General features: G+C 38.7%; 1 protein-coding gene and 1 non-coding gene across 2 annotated transcripts in view; both read left to right on the top strand.

The window, feature by feature from the left end:
* Positions 1-270: 270 nt before the first annotated feature.
* Positions 271-21,144, top strand: part of NOC3L (NOC3 like DNA replication regulator) — a 38,936-nt gene continuing 18,062 nt past the window's right edge. The window contains exons 1-13 of the mRNA XM_049790399.1: positions 271-279; positions 1,262-1,469; positions 3,103-3,235; positions 4,696-4,853; positions 6,324-6,374; positions 8,773-8,903; positions 12,730-12,891; positions 13,079-13,172; positions 15,484-15,659; positions 16,054-16,182; positions 18,152-18,283; positions 19,198-19,278; positions 19,581-19,681. Of these exons, the coding sequence (XP_049646356.1) occupies positions 271-279; positions 1,262-1,469; positions 3,103-3,235; positions 4,696-4,853; positions 6,324-6,374; positions 8,773-8,903; positions 12,730-12,891; positions 13,079-13,172; positions 15,484-15,659; positions 16,054-16,182; positions 18,152-18,283; positions 19,198-19,278; positions 19,581-19,681 (1,565 nt within the window). The remainder of the gene's footprint in view (positions 280-1,261; positions 1,470-3,102; positions 3,236-4,695; positions 4,854-6,323; positions 6,375-8,772; positions 8,904-12,729; positions 12,892-13,078; positions 13,173-15,483; positions 15,660-16,053; positions 16,183-18,151; positions 18,284-19,197; positions 19,279-19,580; positions 19,682-21,144) is intronic.
* LOC125995540 (small nucleolar RNA SNORA42/SNORA80 family) lies at positions 1,658-1,792 on the top strand. The gene has a single exon (XR_007491043.1). It is a non-coding gene; the product is annotated as a small nucleolar RNA SNORA42/SNORA80 family (small nucleolar RNA).

Genomic DNA, 21,144 nt, shown 5'->3' with positions numbered 1-21,144 from the left:
CAGAAAGATGGCCCAAAATGCTGGGTGCTCCAGAAAGCTCGGGGCAGGCGTTTGGGAGCGCCTGGGCCGGAAACCCGGAGCAGTCGGGGCGGGAGGAGTTCCGGAGCCGCAGCGGAAGTCCCGCCCACTGCGGCTGTGGGCGGGGCGAGGCTAGCGGGACTTCCGCCTTGGGAGCGCGGAGCTTCCGCACGTGTCTTATCCACCTGGGATTCCCTGCGCGTCCCTGGCGCGGGTGAACCTGTTGCGCCCGAACCCGCTTCCGATCCCACGATGAAGGCGGTAAGTGCTCCAGGGCCGGGGCCGCGTCTCGAGATCCTTTGGGCTGAAGCCGCAGCCGATGCAGAGCTTCGGCGTTGTCTTGGTGCAAGGATGGGCGGGTGGCCCAGGGTGTGTGTGTGTGTGTGTGTGTGCCCCAGGGGTGGTGTAGGATGGGGCTGGTGGCTCAGGGGTGGTGTGTGTGTGTGTGTGTGTGTGACAAAGTGTTCTTGTGTGCGTCTGTGTGTGTTTCACAAAGTGGCCCAGGGGTGTGTTACGAAGTGTTCTTGTATGTGTCTGTGTGAGTGTTTCACAAAGTGGCCCAGGGGTGTTTGTGTGTGTTATAAAGTGTTCTTGTGTGTGTTTGTGTGTGTTTCACAGTGTGTGTGTATCACAAAATGTTCTTGTGTGTGTCTCTGTGTGTGTTTCACAAAGTGGCCCAGAGGTGTGTGTGTCACAAAATGTTCTTGTGTGCGTCTGTGTGTGTTTCACAAAGTGGACGAGGTGTGTCACAAAGTGTTCTTGTATGTGTCTGTGTGTTTCACAAAGTGGCCCAGAGATATGTGTGTGTCATAAAGTGTTCTTGTGTGTGTGTTTCACAGTGTTTGTGTATCACAAAATGTTCTTGTGTGTCTGTGTGTGTGTTTCACAAAGTGGCCCAGAGGTGTGTGTGTCACAAAGTGTTCGTGTGTGTGTGTGTGTGTGTGTGTGTGAGAGACAGACAAAGTGTTCCTGTTTCACAAAGTGTTCTCCGAGCTTATGGAGCGGCCCTGGATAACTACTCACCACTAGATAACTAAGACCAGTGGTTTCTGAGCAGCTCTGTATTGGAGAAAGATCTGTTGGGAAATTGATGTTGTAGTACCATTCGGTACTACGTTGGTGAAATTTAGTTTTTCTATGCACGATCTATTCTGTGAGGCATTGGAACTATGGAATCAGTATCATGAACTTAAGCTGTCGTTAGACTACTTAAAAAATAATTTCAACCGTGTTTGTTTTCTAGAGAAGAAATAAAAAACAGGTCCCAAGCTTCCGTAAGTTGCTAAAAACAAGTAAAGTCAAACTTGAAAACAAGCTAAAAAACAAGCAATTTAAACAACAAAGTACTCTCAAGAAGTACCGGAAAGAACAGAGGAAATTAAGGCAAGCTGTCAAAGATGCTGTGTCTAAGAAACCAGTTCCATTGGAGGACCCAAAGGAAAAAAAGCGAGGTAATTATGAAAGCATCCATGTGCCCATATTTCTGCTGCTTTGTTCCAAAATAAGCTTCACAAGCAGGGATGTATCTCAGTTGTAGATTACAGGTTTGTAGGAGTCCTTGAGGCCCAGAGTTAAATCTCCAGCATCCCCACAAAAATTTAAATAAATAAATAAATAAATAAATAAATAAATAAAAACTGCATGGGTTTGGATTTATGGCAGGTCCATTCTCCTTGGGCCTCTCATAGTGTCCCATGCCACAGTAAACAGTGGCCTCTGACCATTGCCTGGCCCTTGCCAGTGTGCTCTGGGCACTGAAGCGGGTTACACAATGAAAAAAAAAATTCTAAAAAGAGAAGAAAAGAAAATCAGAGCTTTATGAAATATTGTTCTTGTAATCACACTTGTTCTTAGATTTTCCCTAAGAATAGGAAAGGTAAAGATAACCGTCCAGTGTCTTTTGCTTCAGTTAGTAAGACAAAATTCTTTGATACAGACTTTATTGTGAAAAAAGAGCCTCTGTTTGTATAGAGAGCAGATTTGGGGAAACAAACTCAGAAACTCATATGCATAAATTAGCCTCACACCAGGGCTGCCACTTTTCTACTTATTTACATTTAGTGGCAGTAAGACTATTTCTTTGGTGCCATTTTCATAGTGTTGCCAAGGTTTGCTGGTTTTCAAAATTTCTAAAGATTTGTTTGTTGGTTTTTTTGGGGGCCATGCTCAGGGCTCATTCCTGGTTCTGTGCTCAATGATCAGTGCTAGTGATGTTTGGGGAAGCATTTGGAATGCTGGCCATTGAACATGGATTGATTGTGTACTACACACCCTACCTGCTATACCATTGCTCCAGCCCCCAAGATCTTTTTATTTTAAATAATGGAAACGTGGAGTAAAACTGAACTATAATGATAAGGGTTATTTCTTTGCTGAACTACCCAAGATCTTTAGGTATTCAAGACCAGTAAAGAATAGGGCTATTTTGTGACCTATTCTACAATGTTACTGATACTTTTAGGGTGTCCTAAAAAGGATTGAAAGAGAATAAGGGACAGAGAGAAGTTAGAATGATTTGTAGTTGGGAATTAATTAGATGCGAATACTTAAAAGTATTGAGGATATTGGCAAGAAAATGGTTTGAATGATAAGAAAATGGTTTGAATTATAACTGTCCAATTAAAACATGAAACTGAAGATAGTTCAGAATGGTGGATAAAAAATTGACTTGTTAGAGAATTGAAGGTCTGTTTAAAATGTAAAGGGAATGTAGTAGAATTAATCAAATGAGAACTGTAAGAACAAATGTGACCAGAATGAGCTAAGCACTTAGTTTAGCTGGCTGTGTGGTTGAGAGAATGGCAGAAGTAGAAAGTGCTTGAAAGTCATTGAAAATCAGGAGTTAAGGGACCATAGAGACACTTATATGCCTTGATATAAATTGCATGACCTGAGAAGGCTTCTGGCATTTAGATTTTAGAGATCAGAGATGCTAACATTTTATCTGGCTCTGGTCACATAGCACAACAACAAAAAAATTCTTCCTCATGAAATTGTAAGTGTTTTCTATTATAAACAGAAAAATGGAGAGTTCTACATCTGAAATTCTTGTTTCTGAGTTTTTTATTTGTTACGGTGGAACAGGTAAAAGGATCCAGTGGGAAGAAGAGGAGGAAGAGGAAGCCCTTCCATTAGATATGATGGATGAAGATGATTTACAGTTAATGAAGGATTTAGGACAAAGAGCATCTTTTCTAACAAGAGATCTTTCTTTGAGGTGATACTTTATTTATAATCACTTGTACTCCTCCTCCCCGTTGGATTTATGTAAAGCTATGTTGTTGCCTATTTATTCACTGAGATAATACTGGTTTAAGATACTATGCTTTAGAATGTTTGGTTCACACTTTTTCAAATTTAAGTTATTTCATTGTTAAGAACGTGTTTCCAAATTTGTTCTTAGGTGTTTAGTATAAGATGATCAACTCAGAATACCATGTTTACAAAGAGTAAACCCTAACTGGTTTGGTGCTGATGATTAAACTTAGGTCTCAAGCATATAAATTGTGCTGTGTATCCCTGAACTCCATTACTGCCTCATTTTTTGGTTCTCTTTTTGGCCACACAGCAGTGCTCAGAGGCTAATCCTAGTTCTGCACTCAAGAATTACTCCTGGGGATGCTTAAGGGACCATATGGGATGCCGGATATCAAACCTGGGTTGGCTGTGTGTAAGGCAAGCGCCCTACTTGCTATACTACCACTCTGGCCCATTCTGCCCTTATTTTCTAAATAAAGTTGATGAGTAAAGTGACTAAAAATTTAGTGTATATCTATTTTTGAGTCTGAATATTGAAGTAGAATAAATAAATTTAAGAATTGGCAGAACAGTTTCCTTTTTGGCCAGGATTTAAATTTTGTTACTGTATCAGGTGGTTATTGTTTCCATTGCAGAGAAGAAAATGATGCTTTCATACAGTCACAAGTAATGGATCTCAAAGTTAAATTTAGATTTCTTAAAGTGCTGAGTCCCTGATGTACTCTGAAGATCCTTTAGAAAAGTAAAATAGCAAGATGTCACACCTGGCCCTAGAATTTTCTTCAGAAACAATATGCTTTATATATGGTGTCCAGTGAAATCCTACTTTTTAAACTTTGACATGAAAACTGAGTTATAGGCTGGAGAATTATTAACAATGATACTTGTATTGCACATGGCACTTGTACATGGTTGACCTGAGTTTGATCCCTGGCACCACATATAATCCTCCAAGCATCACTAAGAATGATCTCTGGGTACAGAGCCAAGAGTAAGTGAGCAGATCTGGGTGTCACACAAAAATTGAAAAACAAAACAAAACTGAGGTTACCTAAAGACAAGTGAAATAGAAGGATCTTGTGGATTATGGTTGAGGGTTATTGGGAGTTTGGTGGTAAGCATGGGATGATAACATTGTACCTCTAAAGCATATTACTATTTACATTAGTATAAAGTCTTTAATAGAAAGGTAAAAACATCTTTGCATATAAAGGGAAAGCTAAATATAGCAATAGTTTGAGTCTCTACTCTTCATTTATTCATTAACTATTTGAGTACCTGCTGTGTGTAATTGGTCATTTGTTATACTCTATCACCTATTCAAGTTTTGGTTTGTGGTTCATTTCTCTTACTGTTAAGTGATATATTTCTAGTTTTTTTTTAATATATTAAAACTAAAATGGACTTTTTCTCCTGTAGTGAGCCTGTTCACGCCGAGAAACGAAAGCATGAGCGTATTATAGATAAATATGAAAAAATACCAAGAACGCTGCAAACTGCGCCAGAGAAGGAAGTGATTCATTTGCTTCCAATTAAAGACAAAAGTGGTATAATCCCACAGACCAGGGAGAAGCCAGGTGAATGTAAACAGCATGCATATTAAACATTTAGCTCTTCGTTAGTGCCTCATGTTATTTCATTTAAAATACAGTTTTATTTGACTGAAATAAAATAATCTATAGAATTCTATAGGTATAGATATAAAATCCTTTTTATGTGTTTGAAACAGGATAACCTTTAGTGAAATTTATTTAGAAAGATGGAAGGAGATAGAAAAGGAGGTGAGTTTGAGAGAGAACACAGGCTTTCCCAAAATAGAAATAAGTAAGCAAAATAAGATAAGCAAGTGAACTATGTGTTCAGGGTTAAGAACAAATCTAAAACTCCTAATTTTAATCCTATAATAATGATTATAATATAACAATTTTAATTTAATAATAATCCTATTGGTATACCTATTCATACCTACACTTAAAAGGCAGATGTAGCTATAGTTAGTCATATGGCAGGCTTAATAATCTTGGACCAAAAAAAAAACAAAAACAAACCCTGTGATCTTTTTTTTAATCTCTCTTTATTATGAGAAGTCTGATTTTATAATTGTTTTTGGTTTTGGAGCCACACCTGGCTGTGCTCAGGGCTCACTTCTAGGACTGCCTTCTGCGTGTACTATTTGCAGTACCATATGGGATGCTGAGGATCAACCCTGTGCATGCTGCTTGCAAGGCAAACACCTTCCCTGTTCTATCCCTCTTGTCCTAAACCTATGAACTTCTAAGATGTCTGTGGCACTGAGTCCAGTGCAAGCTGCAGGATTATGGAGACTTCCCAGAGAAGTTCATCAAATTTATTATTTTAGAGTTAGAACAAGTCAGTTAATTTTTTAGCCTTTTTCTCCCTTGCTTATACCTCTACTCTTGTGATATAAAACTAATAGAAAAGCCTAGAAATAAATATAATAAACATATCTGTAAAACTTTTATCCTAGGTAGGAGCAATATAGTACACCTGGTAGGGCACCTGCTTTGCATTCAGTTGACCCAGGTTTGATCCCCAGCATCCTAATTGTTCCTTGAGCATTGACAGGAGTAGATTTTGCGTGTAGTGCCAGGATGAGTGTGTCCCAAAAATCAAACACGCAAGCAAAACTTACCCAGTTAAGAAACAACTTATATTAGCCACTTCAAAACTTGCACCAATTAATTTCAATTGCTTTATCACTAATTTAATCACTAATTGCTTCCTTCTCTAAAAAGTGCTTTTCTGAGTTTTCGGGTGATCACTGTAATTTCCTGCCATTTTTTTTTTTTTGTTTTTGGGCCATACCCATTTGATGCTCAGGGATTACTTCTGGCTATGCGCTCAGAAATCGCTCCTGGCTTGGGGGGACCATATGGGACACCGGGGATCAAACCGAGATCCGTCCTACGCTAGCGCTTACAAGGCGGACACCTTACCTTTAGCGCCACCTTCCTGGCCCCGCCATTTTCTTGTAGTATTACCACTTAAGTATGCTGTCACATTTTTAATATTCATATTTCTCATAGTTATTGACAATCAAGATGAAGAGGACAAAGAAGAGATGGAACTTGAAGAAGGTAATGGCTGCATATTAATGGTTACTAAATTATTCATTGAGAATTATCCTTTTTTGAACATGAATAGTATGTAATACTAAATATGACGTTATTTTCAATAAGATGTAAAATTGAAGTTTGGAATATTGGTTGTTTAAGATTAATTTGAACTTTTCCACTGTTTCAAAATTCTTAATTTGTGGAATTCTTTGTTCCTTTGTATTATGGAACATTTTATTCAGTTATATTGGTAATAATCAGGCATACATGGAGAGGCCTATAAATAAATCCCTGTTTTGAGTTCTTTTAATTGTGACACCTTTTTAAGTGACCCATTTATCTGCCTACAAATAACTTACTAAACTTGTAGCTTTAAATTACAAAATTGATTCTATGATATGAAATAATTTTGTTTCTTTTGGGGGTCAATTCTATATTTCTAGGTACTGTTTCTGATTTCTTTTTTGTTTTGTTTTTGGGGGGCCACACCTGGTGATGCTCAGGGTTTACTCCTGTCTATGGGCTCAAAAATCGTTCCTGGCTTGGGGGACCATATAGGACACCAGGGGATTGAACCGCGGTCTGTCCTAGGCTAGTGCTGGCATGGCAGACATCTTACTGCTTTGTGCCACTGCTCTGGTCCACTGTTTCTGATTTCTAAGTGCTAGAATAGTTGTAATCAAGATTTAAATGAAAGCATTTTATTATTTGAAATATTGTTTGGGATTTAAGCTGGTTAAATTCTACTTTTACTCTACAAACCTCATTAATATAATGTAAATAATTACTAGCCAACTGTTTTTAGTCATCGTACATCATAGACTTAATACAAATTATGATTTTTAAAATCTATTCTTTTTTGGGGGGGCCACACTGCTCAGTGGTTATTCCTGGCAGGCTTGGGGGACCATCTGGGGTGCTGGGGATTGAACCTGGGTTGGCTGTGTGCAAGGAATTTGCTCTACCCACTGTGCTATCACTCCAGCCCCAAAGATAATCTCTCTTGAACCTGACATGACTTGAACATGCAATCTTTTGATGTGGAGTTAAATCTGTTCTTAAGGGGCTCAGAGAGATAGAAAGTACAGCAGGTAAGGCACTTACTTGCATGTGGCTGACCAAGATTTGGTTTTTAGCATCCCTTATGGTGCCTTGACTTACTAGGTGTCATTCCTGAGTGCAGAACCAGGATTAATCTCTGAGCTCTGCTGAGTGTGGCCCAAAATCAAAACCAAACAAAAAAATTGGGGGAGGGGGGCCCACACTCAACAACATTCAGGTGTTACTCCTGGCTCTGCACTCAGAAATTGCTCCTGGCAGGCTTGGGAACCATATGGGATTCTGGGGATCCAACCCAGGTCAGTCCAGGTCAACGAGTGCAAGACAAACACCCTACATATTGTGCTATCACTCTGGCCAACAATATATATATATATAAATACACTGGTATATTTTTTGACCACACCTGGTGGTGCTCAGGTTACTTTTGGTTCTACACTCAGAAATCACACCTGGCAGGCTCAGGGATCATATGGGATACCGGGTCAGCTTCATGCAAGGCAAATGCCCTATCGGTGTGTTATCTCTTTTGCCTCCCACAAAATTTATTCTTGAAGACATATTTTATCTTTTCTTTAGATATTTTAGTGTTAAGAAAAAAGAGTATTTCATACTTAAAAAAACTTAAATTGAGGGGCCGGAGCGATGGTGCAGCGGTAGGGTATTTGCCTCACTTGCGCTAACCTAGGATGGACCGAGGTTTGATCCTCGGGCATCCCATATGGTCCCCCAAGGCCAGGAGCAATTTCTGAGCGCATAGCCAGGAGTAACCCCTGAGAATCACTGGGTGTGGCCCAAAAAGAAAAAAAGAACTCAAAAACACTTAAATTGCTCTTTTCCTTGGTTTTTGGGTCACAACAGGCGATGCTCAGAGGTTACTCCTGGCTGTCTGCTCAGAAATAGCTCCTGGCAGGCACTGGGGACCATATGGGACACCAGGATTTGAACCAACCACCTTTGGTCCTGGATCAGCTGCTTGCAAGGCAAACGCCACTGTGCTATCTCTCCGGGCCCTGCTCTTTTCCTTAATTCATATAGGCACTCCAGGAGTTTTCTTGCTTTATAGGTTTTTTTGTTTGTTTATTTTATTTTGGAGCCATGCTCAGCAGTGCTCAAGGCTTACTGCTAGCTCTGCTCAGAGATTATTCATAGTGAGACTCATATGTGGTGATTGGAATCAAATCCAGATTGGCTGTTAAAAGGCTAACCCCTGTGATAGATCTCTAGCTCCTACTTCATAGTTTTTATGAGAGGATACTTTGTAATAATTTTAACTCATGGCAAATGTTCAAAGTAGTATTTATTACTGTAAAATATCATTAATTAAGGTATTGCTTACGTTGGGAAACATTTGTTTCAGAGATCATTGAAGAACCAATCAGACAGCTGACATTGGAAGAACATTTAATTGAAAGGAAGAAAAAACTACAGGAAAAGAAAATGCATATTGCAGCTTTAGCATCTGCCATATTATCAGATCCAGAAAATAATGTAAGTAGCGTTGATTTCTTTAGGCTCTTTATAGATAATTATAAATAATAGTTGGAGATTTTCTTTATGAATATACACAAAAAAGGAAAAGCATTAATAAACATAGTAACTGTTAAAATAAGAGTACAGTAAAATTTAGTCTAATACTGATGTCTAAACTTAATTTGTTTTTTTTATTTATTTATTTATTTATTTATTTATTTATTTATTTATTTATTTTTGAGGGGGGCCATACCCGGTAATGCTTAGGGGTTATTCCTGGCTATGTGCTCAGAAATTGCTCCTGGCTTAGGGACCATATGGGATGCTGGGAATTGAACCGAAGTCTGTCCTGGATCAGCCGCATGCAAAGCAAATGCCCTACCGCTGCGCTATTGCTCCAGCCTCTTAATTAATTAATTTTGGTTCTGGGGCCACACCCGGCAGCACTCAGGGGTTTCTCCTGGCTCTGTGCTCAGAAATCACTCCTGGCAGGCACGGGGGTGGGTGGCACAGGGGTTGCCGCTATTCAAACCACTGTCTGTCCTGGATTGGCTGCGTGCAAGACAAATGCCCTACCGCTCTCTCTGTTCCCATCAGTGCACATTTCTTGCCACCAATGCCCCCAGTTCTCCCCATCCCTGTCTTTCTACACACACACACACACACACACACACACACACACAGACACTTCTTGCCACCAATGCCCCCAGTTCCCCCATCCCTGTCTTTCTACACACACACACACACACACACACACACACAGACACACACACACACACACACACACACACACCCTCACACCCTCCTCTTCACCCCTCCCAGCCCCCCCACACCCTCGTAGCCCCTCCCACTCCCCCTTTTCCTCTCCTTTTTTGACACTGTGGTTTGCACTGTTGCTAATGAAGGGGTACTGTTCAGCAGCCATTAACACACACACACACACACACACACACACACACACACACACACACACACACACTCCCTCCTCTTCACCCTTCCCACACCCCTTTCCCTCTCCTTATTTGACACTGTGGTTTGCACTGTTGCTAATGAAGGGGTACTGTTCATATAACTTTATTCTCTTTCAGCAGCCATTAACTTAATTTCTTCTGTGATCTCCTACTCTCTGAATCTTATTTTCCCCACTTAAAGGAGAAAACTGGATTGACTATATTCCTAAAAGTTGTAATTACGAAAATAATTTTATTAGGAAGGAAGAACCTACTTGTGAATTTGCGTTATTTGCAGGATTTTTAATAAAGAATTTCTACATAAAAATAAATGAAATTAGTTATGGAATACTTGCAAATAGTAAATATTTTAAGTGAAATAGACCTGAGAGTGATAATAAATTATCATTGGGCTATGGGTCTTGTGATGAAGGTTGTGACAGTTTTGACTCTGACTGATGAAAACTGAGATGTTTCGTCTTGACTGCCAAATGTTGTATATTAGAATTTCTTTCTTTCTTTCTTTCTTTCTTTCTTTCTTTCTTTCTTTCTTTCTTTCTTTCTTTCTTTCTTTCTTTCTTTCTTTCTTTCTTTCTTTCTTTCTTTCTTTCTTTCTTTCTTTCTTTCTTTCTTTCTTTCTTTCTTTCTTTCTTTCTTTCTCTCTCTCTCTCTCTCTCTCTCTCTTTCTTTCTTTCTTTCTTTCTTTCTTTCTTTCTTTCTTTCTTTCTTTCTTTCTTTCTCTCTCTTTCTCTCTCTCTCTCTCTCTCTTCTCTCTTTCTCTCTTTCTCTCTTTCTCTCTTTCTTTCTCTCTTTCTTTCTTTCTTTCTTTCTTTCTTTCTTTCTTTCTTTCTTTCTTTCTTTCTTTCTTTCTTTCTTTCTTTCTTTCTTTCTTTCTTTCTTTCTTTCTTTCTTTCTCTTTCCTTCCTTCCTTCCTTCCTTCCTTCCTTCCTTCCTTCCTTCCTTCCTTCCTTCCTTCCTTCCTTCCTTCCTTCCTTCCTTCCTTCCTTCCTTCCTTCCTTCCTTCCTTCCTTCCTTCCTTCCTTCCTTCCTTCCTTCCTTCCTTCCTTTCTGCCACACCCGGCGGTGCTCAGGGGTTACTCCTGGCTGTCTGCTCAGAAATAGCTTCTGGCAGGCACGGGGGACCATATGGGATGCCGGGATTCGAACCAACCACCTTTGGTCCTGGATCGGCTGCTTGCAAGGCAAACGCCGCTGTGCTATCTCTCCGGGCCCTCATCTTTATTTCTAAAAAGAGATTGATGCCTATTTTAAAACTTTATTGTGAGTGATAAAATATACATGGAGACAAATCATATAAAGCTACTATTGTTATTTTGGATTCTGTAGTATCCTATTGTGGCAAATACTTGTTGAGTGACAACAGTGATTTATATTGAAAACCAAAATAGATTTATTTCTAGAAAAGAATTACCTGTGGGGATCTGAGGGGTGGTACAGTTGACCCTAGTTTGATCTCTGCCATGATCCGAGCTTTGCCAGGTACAGTTGTAGTAGCTTAGTTGGACCCTAAGCACTGCAGAGTTGACTAGGACAGTTCCCAGGGCAGCAGTCTCAGGCCCTAGCATTGAACTACTGTTAGAAGTGATGGAGAATGGCTGCGTGGGCCTGAGCTCTGCTTGGGAGAACCCTCCCCACTTTGTTTTCCTCTGTGGGTATGTTTTCTTTCCTAGTAAAAGTAGATAGGTCTACAGCCGAGTTGGGGAGGGGGGGACATTGGAATATTTCTCACCTGTGTTATGTCTTTTGTTAAAACATATTGATAAGGGGCTGGAGAGATAGCACAGTGGTAGGGCGTTTGCCTTGCAAGCAGCCGACCCAGGACCAAAAGTGGTTGGTTCAAGTCCTGGCAACCCATATGGTCCCCTGTGCCTGCCAGGAGCGATTTCTGAGCACAGAGTCAGGAGTAACCCCTGAGCGCCATCAGGTGTGGCCCGAAATTCCCCCCCTCCCCCCCCAAAAAAAAACAAAACCCAACATACTGATAAGACCTATTGATTTCCTAACTAAAGAATTGAACTTTTAAGAAAATTCAAGTGGGGCCGGGTGGTGGCGCAAAGAGGTAAGGTGCCTGCCTTGCCTGCGCTAGCCTTGGACGGACCGCGGTTCGATCCCCCAGTGTCCCATATGGTCCCCCAAGCCAGGAGCGACTTCTGAGCGCATAGCCAGGAGTAACCCCTGAGCGTTACCGGGTGTGGCCCAAAAACAAAAACAAAAACAAAAAAAAAAAAAAAGAAAATTCAAGTGATTTTTTTTCCAATTTATTTTTTCTTCCCTAGCAATGTATGTTTAGGGGACCAGAGCTATTTGTACTTGGCCAGACAGTTTAGTGCTTGTACCTGAGGCCCTGCTGGGGATAATCAGGGAAACCTCAGTAGTGCTCAGGAAGCTGGGATCCCAACTGGAGTCCTGTGCAAGTGCAAGCAAAGCATGGTGCCCAGATCCCTATACTATCCTGTTGACCCTTTCTCCAGGTTTTAACAACTACTAGATTGGATCTTATAATAAACTCTGTATACTCATGCTCATTTCATACAAGTTAGGACTAGCAAATAGGGGCTGGCATCAGTTGTTTTAATTTCCTTTTAACAAAAATATGCTTAACTTGGGTATTCTTCATGTATCTCCACTCTCAGTTCTGTGGGAGTGTTTTTGCTAGTTTTGTCTTATTTTTTTGTTTTTCCTAAATAAACTCCTTAAAAATATGGTTAGTTTGCAACTACAGTAGTTTATATAGGCAACTTCAATAATGATTGGAGTTATGTGTGCCTTGTCTAAATTAAGAGATGCGGTATGTGCCAGATTTGGAATTGCTGTCTTTTGTTCATAAGTGTTTGCTCTGATTTTCTCTCTCCTTGTACTTGTTTTTAAAACAGATTAAAAAACTGAAAGAACTACGTGCCATGGTCATGGAACAAGATCCTGATGTGGCTGTTACTATTCGAAAGCTGGCAGTCGTTTCTTTAATGGAGTTATTTAAAGACATTACTCCCTCATATAAAATACGACCCCTAACAGAAGCAGAAAAATCTATCAAGGTATTTTATCAACATGATTATTACACAAAAGTTGAAAATTTTGGAGAGCTATAGTATGAATATGCATGTGTGTGTTGTTTTTAAATAAGAATGGGTGTATAGTAGGCATCTCATATTTCTGCTAATTTAAGGATTTCTTTAATTTAGGTTTTAAAAAGAGATTTATTTATTTTTTTGTTCTTTTCAGATCCGTAAAGAGACTCAGAAGTTAAGAGAATTTGAAGAAGGTTTGGTCAGCCAGTACAAGTTTTATTTGGAGAATCTGGAACAAATGGTTAAAGGTATATTAAATGTATCTTTAATGTACGTAATATACATAGTTTTGTATATTTGTCATAAAGATGAATTCTGTCTTCTGTGTAGTATGTTGAGAGTCCATAATCTGATATCCCAGAGTAGTTGCTAAAGTCTAGGATTCAAACTTTAGCCAATCACTTAATATTTACAATGGGAAAGCCACTTAATCTTTCTGTGCATCAGTCTTTCTTTCTTTAAAATAATATTAGGACTGGAGAGCTAGCACAGTGATAGGGCATTTGCCTTACACGCAGCTGACTTAGGACGGATGGTGGTTTGAATCCCAGCATCCCATATGGTCCCCCTTGCCTGCCAGCAGTGATTTCTGAGCGCAGGGCCAGGAGTAACCCCTGAGCACTGCGGGGTGTGACCCAACCCTCCCCCCCAAAAAAGATAATAATAATAATAATAATAGTATTTATAGATTATAAGAAGTAAGCTAATTTGCAGATATAAGCATATTTTATGACTAACCTGTCTAGACATTATGTTTTATTTCTATAATTGTTGTAGTCTTTTACCCCACTAAGTGCCTAGCAGGTTTCTTAAGTTCAGGCATAGTTGGAATTTTATGCTTCTCATTATTGGAGAAGCTAGTCAGGGAAAAAGGATAACTTGAAATGTACTGAGTGCCTTGAAAATGAACCTAAGGATTATTTATTGAGGATCATGAAATCTTTTTTTTAAGTTTATTAATTGATTGCTTTAATTATTGGCCACATGCAAGGCAAATGCCTTACCGCTGTGCTCTCTCTCCAACCTCAAGGATCATAAAATCTTGTATCAAACTTTTTGTCATATTTGGACATGTGTGGAGAAGATATTAAATGGTCTAGTTCAGTGTGTCTTAACTCGGGGCCATCTGGACCCCTGAGAACATTCACGGTATTCCAAGTGGTGGCTGCAGATGAGACTCAGATAACTGGGGTCACAGTATGAGATTAAGGAACCAGTTGGTAGACTAGGGTAGGGGCCAGAAGGAGGAATCAAGGAATATTTGTCCTTTTATAATGACCTTATTTCACTTAGAATTAATTCTTTAAGGTTTAGTCCTTAAATTTTTCTAAATTGGCAGCTTGTGTCAGAATTTCTCCTTTTCAGGCTGAATAATGCTCTATTACATGTATACAGCTTTTTGTTTATGTTACTTTATCTATTGTGAAATATTACCAAGTTTGAGTATAGAGAAGATAATTTTCATCTTCTGTTTGTTTTTGTTTTGGGGCCACATCTGTTGGTGCTGAGGAGTTAATACTGGCTCTGCTCTCAGAAATTACTCCTGGCAGGCTCAAAGGACTATATGGGATGCTGGGGATTGAACCCTGGTTGGCTGTATGCAAGGCAAACATCTTGCCCACTGTGTTATTTGTCACTCTGACCCAAGATAATGTTCTTGTAGAGTATACAGTCTGAGGAAAATAATCACATTCAGATATTTAAATACATATACTTCATATAAGCAATTTTAAAACAAAGGAACTATCATCTACTATTTCCTCATCTCTATGTATGATGTTGAAATAGATCTTGACCTAAGAAAACCACTCTGTCTTCTTAACCTTTCTATTAAAAGGGCACTGTTATCTCTCAGTTATTTTAAAGGAGAATTTAAATTGCTTTAGGATCTCCTGGGTAAACATACCATAGTGACCACTGGTAAAAATTAGGAGGAACACTGCTTTAGAGTCTTGGAGTTTGGAGAGCATAAAAGAGTTGGAGCTTCAGAGAGTGGTTTGAGATTTGAATTCAGACTTCTTGTTTTAGAGTTCAGTGCCTGGAGGAAAGCCTGAATAGAACCCAGCCTAAGGATTTCTTTTAAGCATCTTGCACTCCCTCCACTCATTTTTTTTTTTTTTACTCCTTAGGATCCTTTTCATCTAAATAAAAATCTAAAAAAATATATGAAAGCCAACATTCTTATCATTGTGGCTAGAGACAGGGTGGATGTTGTAGACATATTTTGTAAATAACATTTGTGCTTTTGTCTAAATATGTAGACAGTTCTTTTAAGAACCAGGGCCCAAGTGATAGTACAAGTGGGTAGAGTACTTGCCTTGCATGTGACCAACCAAGGCTCAATTCCTGGTATCACATATGGTCCCCAGAGCCCATCAGGAATAATTCCTGCGTGTAGAGCCAGAGTAACCCCTGAGCACTACAGAGTATGATTTAAAAAAAACAAAAATACCCCAGTGTATTGAATTTTCATATTGCATATTAACTATAAAAGAAAGCTAATTAGTTAACAGTTTTGTTCAAGAATAAAGTAAATAGCTACAGTTATCTTTTTGTTAGACTGGAAGCAAAGGAAACTGAAGAAAAGTAATGTGGTTTCCTTAAAGGCATACAAAGGACTGGCAGAAGTGGCTGTGAAGAGCCTGTGCGAACTGTTGGTGGCATTACCTCATTTCAACTTTCACAACAACATCATTGTACTGATTGTCCCTCTTATGAATGATGTGTCAAAATCGGTATGTTGCTTTAAATCTGGTTTTGTGGCTGTCATCCTTAGTAGAAAATGACACACCTTGTAATTTTCCTTGAGGTTTTTGAATGGTAAATAGGGTCACTTTATTAAACACTGGTTCTTTAAGAGAATTATTTGATCAGAAGTTTAATCGTTTGAATGGGAATCAATCTTGGTTTCCAGAAAACATTAGGTTTTGTTTAAAATTCTTGTTGTTGTGGCTTGGAAGGTGGAGGACATCATGACTGCTATCTAATGGATCAGGATCAGGAAGGTTTTTAAACACAGATTCCTCTAGAGATTGGACAGGCCTCCTGCAGTGAAATAGAGCCTGACTCAAAATATTAGTAGTGCTGAAATTGAGAAACACTATTTTTGTGTAACATTTTATTTTTCAGATATCTGAGATGTGTTGTGAAGCAGTAAAGAAGCTCTTTAAACAAGATAAATTAGGTCAAGCTTCTCTTGGTGTAATCAAAGTGATTTCTGGTTTTGTGAAAGGCAGAAATTATGATGTTAGGCCAGAGGTAAGCCTTTTGTTTCTTTGTTGTTCATTTATTTATTTATTAAGTTAGCTAGTGATTGTGCTGTTCCTCGAGGGACTTGGAGATCACTCCTGGTGGTGTCACACATACTTTTATAATCGAGTCACATCCCTGCTTTTTTGTTTTGTTTTTGTTACGAAGTTTATATGGGACTGAAACGATATTATAGCAGGAAGGGTTTGCCTTGCACATTGCTAACCCAGGTTCAGTCCCTGCACCCCATTATAGATCCCTGAGCCTACTAATAGTGATCCCTGAGTGCAGAGCCAGGAATAAGGCCTGAGCACTCTGCATGTATGTCCCAAAACAAAACCCAAAAAACCTTACTAGGTTAATTTACAGTTGTTATGAGGATTTGAATCTTTGTAGAAGAGAAAGTAACTCAGTTCCCAAAAGTAATTACTCTTTAACAGTTTAGCTATTTTTCAATGTAGCCTTAGACATATATATTTGTTTACTTCTAAAGTAAATTATACTATTCTGGAGTATATTCTAGAAAATTGTATATAATATATTATTATATTATATATCATATTATAATATATTCTATATGACCATATATATATATATATGGTTAAACCCAGGCCTGAATGTGCTTAACACATTATGCTTTCTAACTTCCTAGAAATACAAATTTGGGGGCCCTTTGACTCAGAACCTCTAGAAGTGGGTTTCAACTATTTGTGTTTTAAGAAACTCCCCAGGTGATTATAGTGTGCTGAATTTAGAGGCCCATTGATTTAGTGCTTAATGCAAAAATAAGTTACCTTAAATTGAGTTGGTTTTTTTGTTTGTTTGTTTGTTTTGGGGGGTTACTCCTGACTCTACGCTTAGAAATTACTTCTGGCAGGCTCAGGAGAGCATATGGGACGCCAGGATTTGAACCACCATCCTTCTGCATGCAAGGCAAATGCCATACCTTCATGCTATCTCTCCAGCTCCAGTAATTCTACTTTTTATGGTTTTTTTTGTTTTTGTTTTTTTTTTTTTCTGGTTTTTGGGCCACACCCGGCGGTACTCAGGAATTACTCCTGGCTGTCTGCTCAGAAATAGCTCCTGGCAGGCACGGGGGACCATATGGGACACCGGGATTCAAACCAACCACCTTTGGTCCTGGATCAGCTGCTTGCAAGGCAAATGCCGCTGTGCTATCTCTCCAGGCCCTTATGTTATTTTTTTATTGAGAATAAAAAGATAAGATTAGAAGACAACTGAAAAACTGAAGTTTTTTGTCAGTTAGATTTGATTGGAACTTTAATAGATATTATTATTTATTATCTAATAGATATTATTATAATAGATACTAAAAATAGGCCTTTTCCTGATAGAATGAACAAATTATCTGCTATTAGTTCTCATCTACCATATCAAATAACATGTTCTTTTTCTTTTCTCTTTTATTTGAGGGGATGGGGCAAATTGGCTATGCTCAAAGGTTACTCCTGGCTCTGCACTCAGGAATTGGTTCAAGCTCAGAGGACCATTTAGGCTTGAATCTGGGTCAGTCCCATGCAAACCAAGTACCTTACATGCTGTACTATCTCTCTGGCCCAGTGCAATTTTTTTTTCTTTGGTTTTTTGGTTTTTTGGGCCATACCCGGCAGTGCTCAGGGGTTACTCTTGGCTATCTGCTCAGAAATAGCTCCTGGCAGGCACGGGGGACCATATGGGACGCTGGGATTCAAACCAACCACCTTAGGTCCTTGGTCGGCTGCTTGCAAGGCAAACGCTGCTGAAATTATTAATGTAAAAATAATATTAATTTGATACTAGCGAAATACTAGGATCCTTTCAGAGATACTAATTATTGAACACTATAGCAAAAAGTGAAATGATAGAAAATGTTTTCATGATAGAAGCAAGTGACATTCTTAATGTTTATTTTTCAGCATAGTTTTTAAGTGTAATATAAAATACTGAAGCTGTATGTTTATATTTTCATTAATATCAGATGCTCAAAACATTCATGTGTCTAAGAATCAAGGAAATAGAATTGAAAAAAGATACTGAGGACATTAATAAACCAAAAAAATTTATGACTTTCAAGGAAAAGAGAAAAACTCTATCAAGAATGCAGAGAAAGGTTTGATATGTTTTATTTATTTATTTACTTATTTTATTATTTTTGGGGGATTGGGCCACACCCAGTGGTGCTCAGGAGTTATTCCTGGCTCTGTGCTAAGAAATTGCTCCTGGTAGGCTTGGGGGACCATATGAAATGCTGGAGATCGAATCTGGTTGGCAACATGCTATTACTCTGGCCCCTGATTGATTTTATTTTTGTATAATTTTAGATTAAGATAGTTTACATGTAGTAAATATTAATGTGAATATTAAAAATCTCAGAGAATTTTATTCATAGATATTGCAAGGGGATGTGTTTCTTTTCTTATTTTTATTTGGGCCACTCATGTCATTTGTCATTGCTCAGGGCTTACTTCTGGCTCTGTGCTCATGAATCACCACTGATGATGTTAAGGGAAGCCAGGGATTGAACACAGGTCAGCTATGTGTATAGCAAGCACATTACCCACTGAACTAACTATTGTTCTGGCCCTGCAAATAATTGTTTTATTAAATAAATGTAAACTGGGGGCCAGAGAGGTGGCATGGAGGTAAGGCGTTTACCTTTCATGCAGAAGGTCATCGGTTCGAATCCTGGCGTCCCAAATGGTCCCCCGTGCCTGCCAGGAGCAGTTTCTGAGCACAGAGCCAGGAAAAACCCCTGAGCACTGCCGGATGTGACCCAAAAACCACACACACACAAAATAAATAAATAAATAAATAAATAAATAAATAAATAAATAAATAAATAAATGTAAACTGGCAGTTCATTAGGATAAAGAGTAATGAAGAGAATGCTTTTAGATTGGGTTTGTTTTTTGTATTGACAGAAAATCTAAGGTGTTATTCAAAGTACTTTATGATATTTATTGATCATGTCTTTGAAATTGTTTTTCTGACTTGGTGGTATTTTTTTAAACAATCTTTTTTCAGTGGAAGAAAGCAGAAGAGAAACTAGAGCGAGAGCTTCGGGAGGCAGAAGCTTCGGAGAGCACAGAGAAAAAACTTAAACTGGTAAGCAGTTTCACTTGCTTGTGTTTTTAAAATGTGCTGTTAAATCATTTTTAACTAGAGATTTACTGTTTAAGTAAAGGTAGTAATTTTGGTTTAGATATGTCATTGGTGAGGAATGATGATATGTTTCATGCCAGCTTCATGAAACCAGAAGATGTGTATTTTCATTCAGTTTGTTGGAATGCCTAAAATTTAAGAGTGGAGACAGATGGGAAAGTTGAACTTTAAAAGTTATAGTTATGGTAACTTAGGGAGAAAGCATAATAGATTATACTAAAGTTATTTTTTTGTTCTTCTGTCAGCATACAGAGACTTTGAATATTGTGTTTGTAACATACTTCAGAATACTGAAGAAAGCCCAGAGGTCACCTCTTCTGCCAGCAGTTCTAGAAGGTCTTGCCAAGTAAGGACTGTGGTTTTAAATTCTCAACATATAAGAACAAAATAACAAATGAATTTCAAACAAGGCTCACTAATGATGGCCTAGTGTTTTTCTCTGTCTCATTTTTTTTTTTTTGACCTCTTAAACACTGTAGTACTTAGGTAATATCCAATGTTCAGGGGGCCCATGTGGTACCTGGGATAGAACCCAGGTTCAAGCTCTTCAATACCACCCTGGTTTCTCTTACTAATTTTTTGGATTTGTTTTTGTTTTGGGGGCTACACTTGGTGGTGCTAAGAGCTTTTTCCTGGATCTACTCAGGGATCACTCCTAAAGGTGCTTAGGGGACTATATGAGGTACCAGATAACAAACCCAGCCAGCCATGTACAAGGCAGGCGCCTTACCTATTCTACTATTGCTCTGACCCTCATATACATATGCATGTATGTATATATAAACATATTTACACATATATAAACTTTTATTTATATATATAAAAATTACATACATATGAGTTTTTTTTTTTTTTTTTAATTTTTTTTTTTTTTTTTTTTTTTTCTGGATCACACCCCGAGGTGCTCAGGGGTTACTCCTGGCTGTCTGCTCAGAAATAGCTCCTGGCAGGCACAGGGGACCATATGGGACACCGGGATTGGAACCAACCACCTTTGGTCCTGGATCGGCTGCTTGCAAGGCAAACACCGCTGTGCTATCTCTCCGGGCCCCCATACATATGAGTTTTTAAACATACTCATTAAAACTTAAATAATGAAGAAAGCTATATAAAATTTAAAAATCAGATATCTGTAACTGACTTCTGGCTTTCTTTCCAAAAATAAAATCATGATATGTATATTCTTTTAGCATTTCGTTGTTGTTGAACAGTTCTGGGTATCTTTCCAAACTTAGCTTTTTGGGGCTTACTTTAAAAAAAAGTTTGTAATATTTTATTTTATGGAGATGTTAATCTGGCCTGTCTCTTATGCTTGGAATAGCCCCAAACCACACACCCAATATCTCCTCCAAAGAAAAAGTTTCGAGGTTGGAGAGATAGCATGAAGGTAAGATGTTTGCCTTGCATGCAGAAGGATGGTGGTTCGAATCCTGGCATCCCATATGGTCCCCCGAGCCTGCCAGGAGGGATTTCTGAGCATAGAGCCAAAAGTAACCCTTGAGCACTGCTGAATGTGATCCAAAAACTAAAAAAAAAAAAAAAAAAAAAAAAAAAAAAAAAAAAAGAAAAGAAAAAGTTTCAATCCTCCATCATAACTATCTTTTTCTTTGTTTGTTTTTGGGTCATACCCAACAGGGCTCAGGGCTTATTCTTGGCATGAGCTCAGAAAAATACTCCTGGCTGCTTTGGGGGGATCATGTGGGATGGTGGGGCTGGAACCTGGGTGGACTGCATGCAAGGCAAACACTTGACCACTATACTTTTGCTCTGGCATCATATGTATTATTTTGAAATAAGGAATATTACACA

Source organism: Suncus etruscus, chromosome 17, assembly GCF_024139225.1.
Source record: "Suncus etruscus isolate mSunEtr1 chromosome 17, mSunEtr1.pri.cur, whole genome shotgun sequence".
Lineage (NCBI taxonomy): Eukaryota > Metazoa > Chordata > Mammalia > Eulipotyphla > Soricidae > Suncus > Suncus etruscus.
Note: the sequence above shows the minus strand (reverse complement) of the source record. Positions and strands in the feature narration are given on the sequence as shown.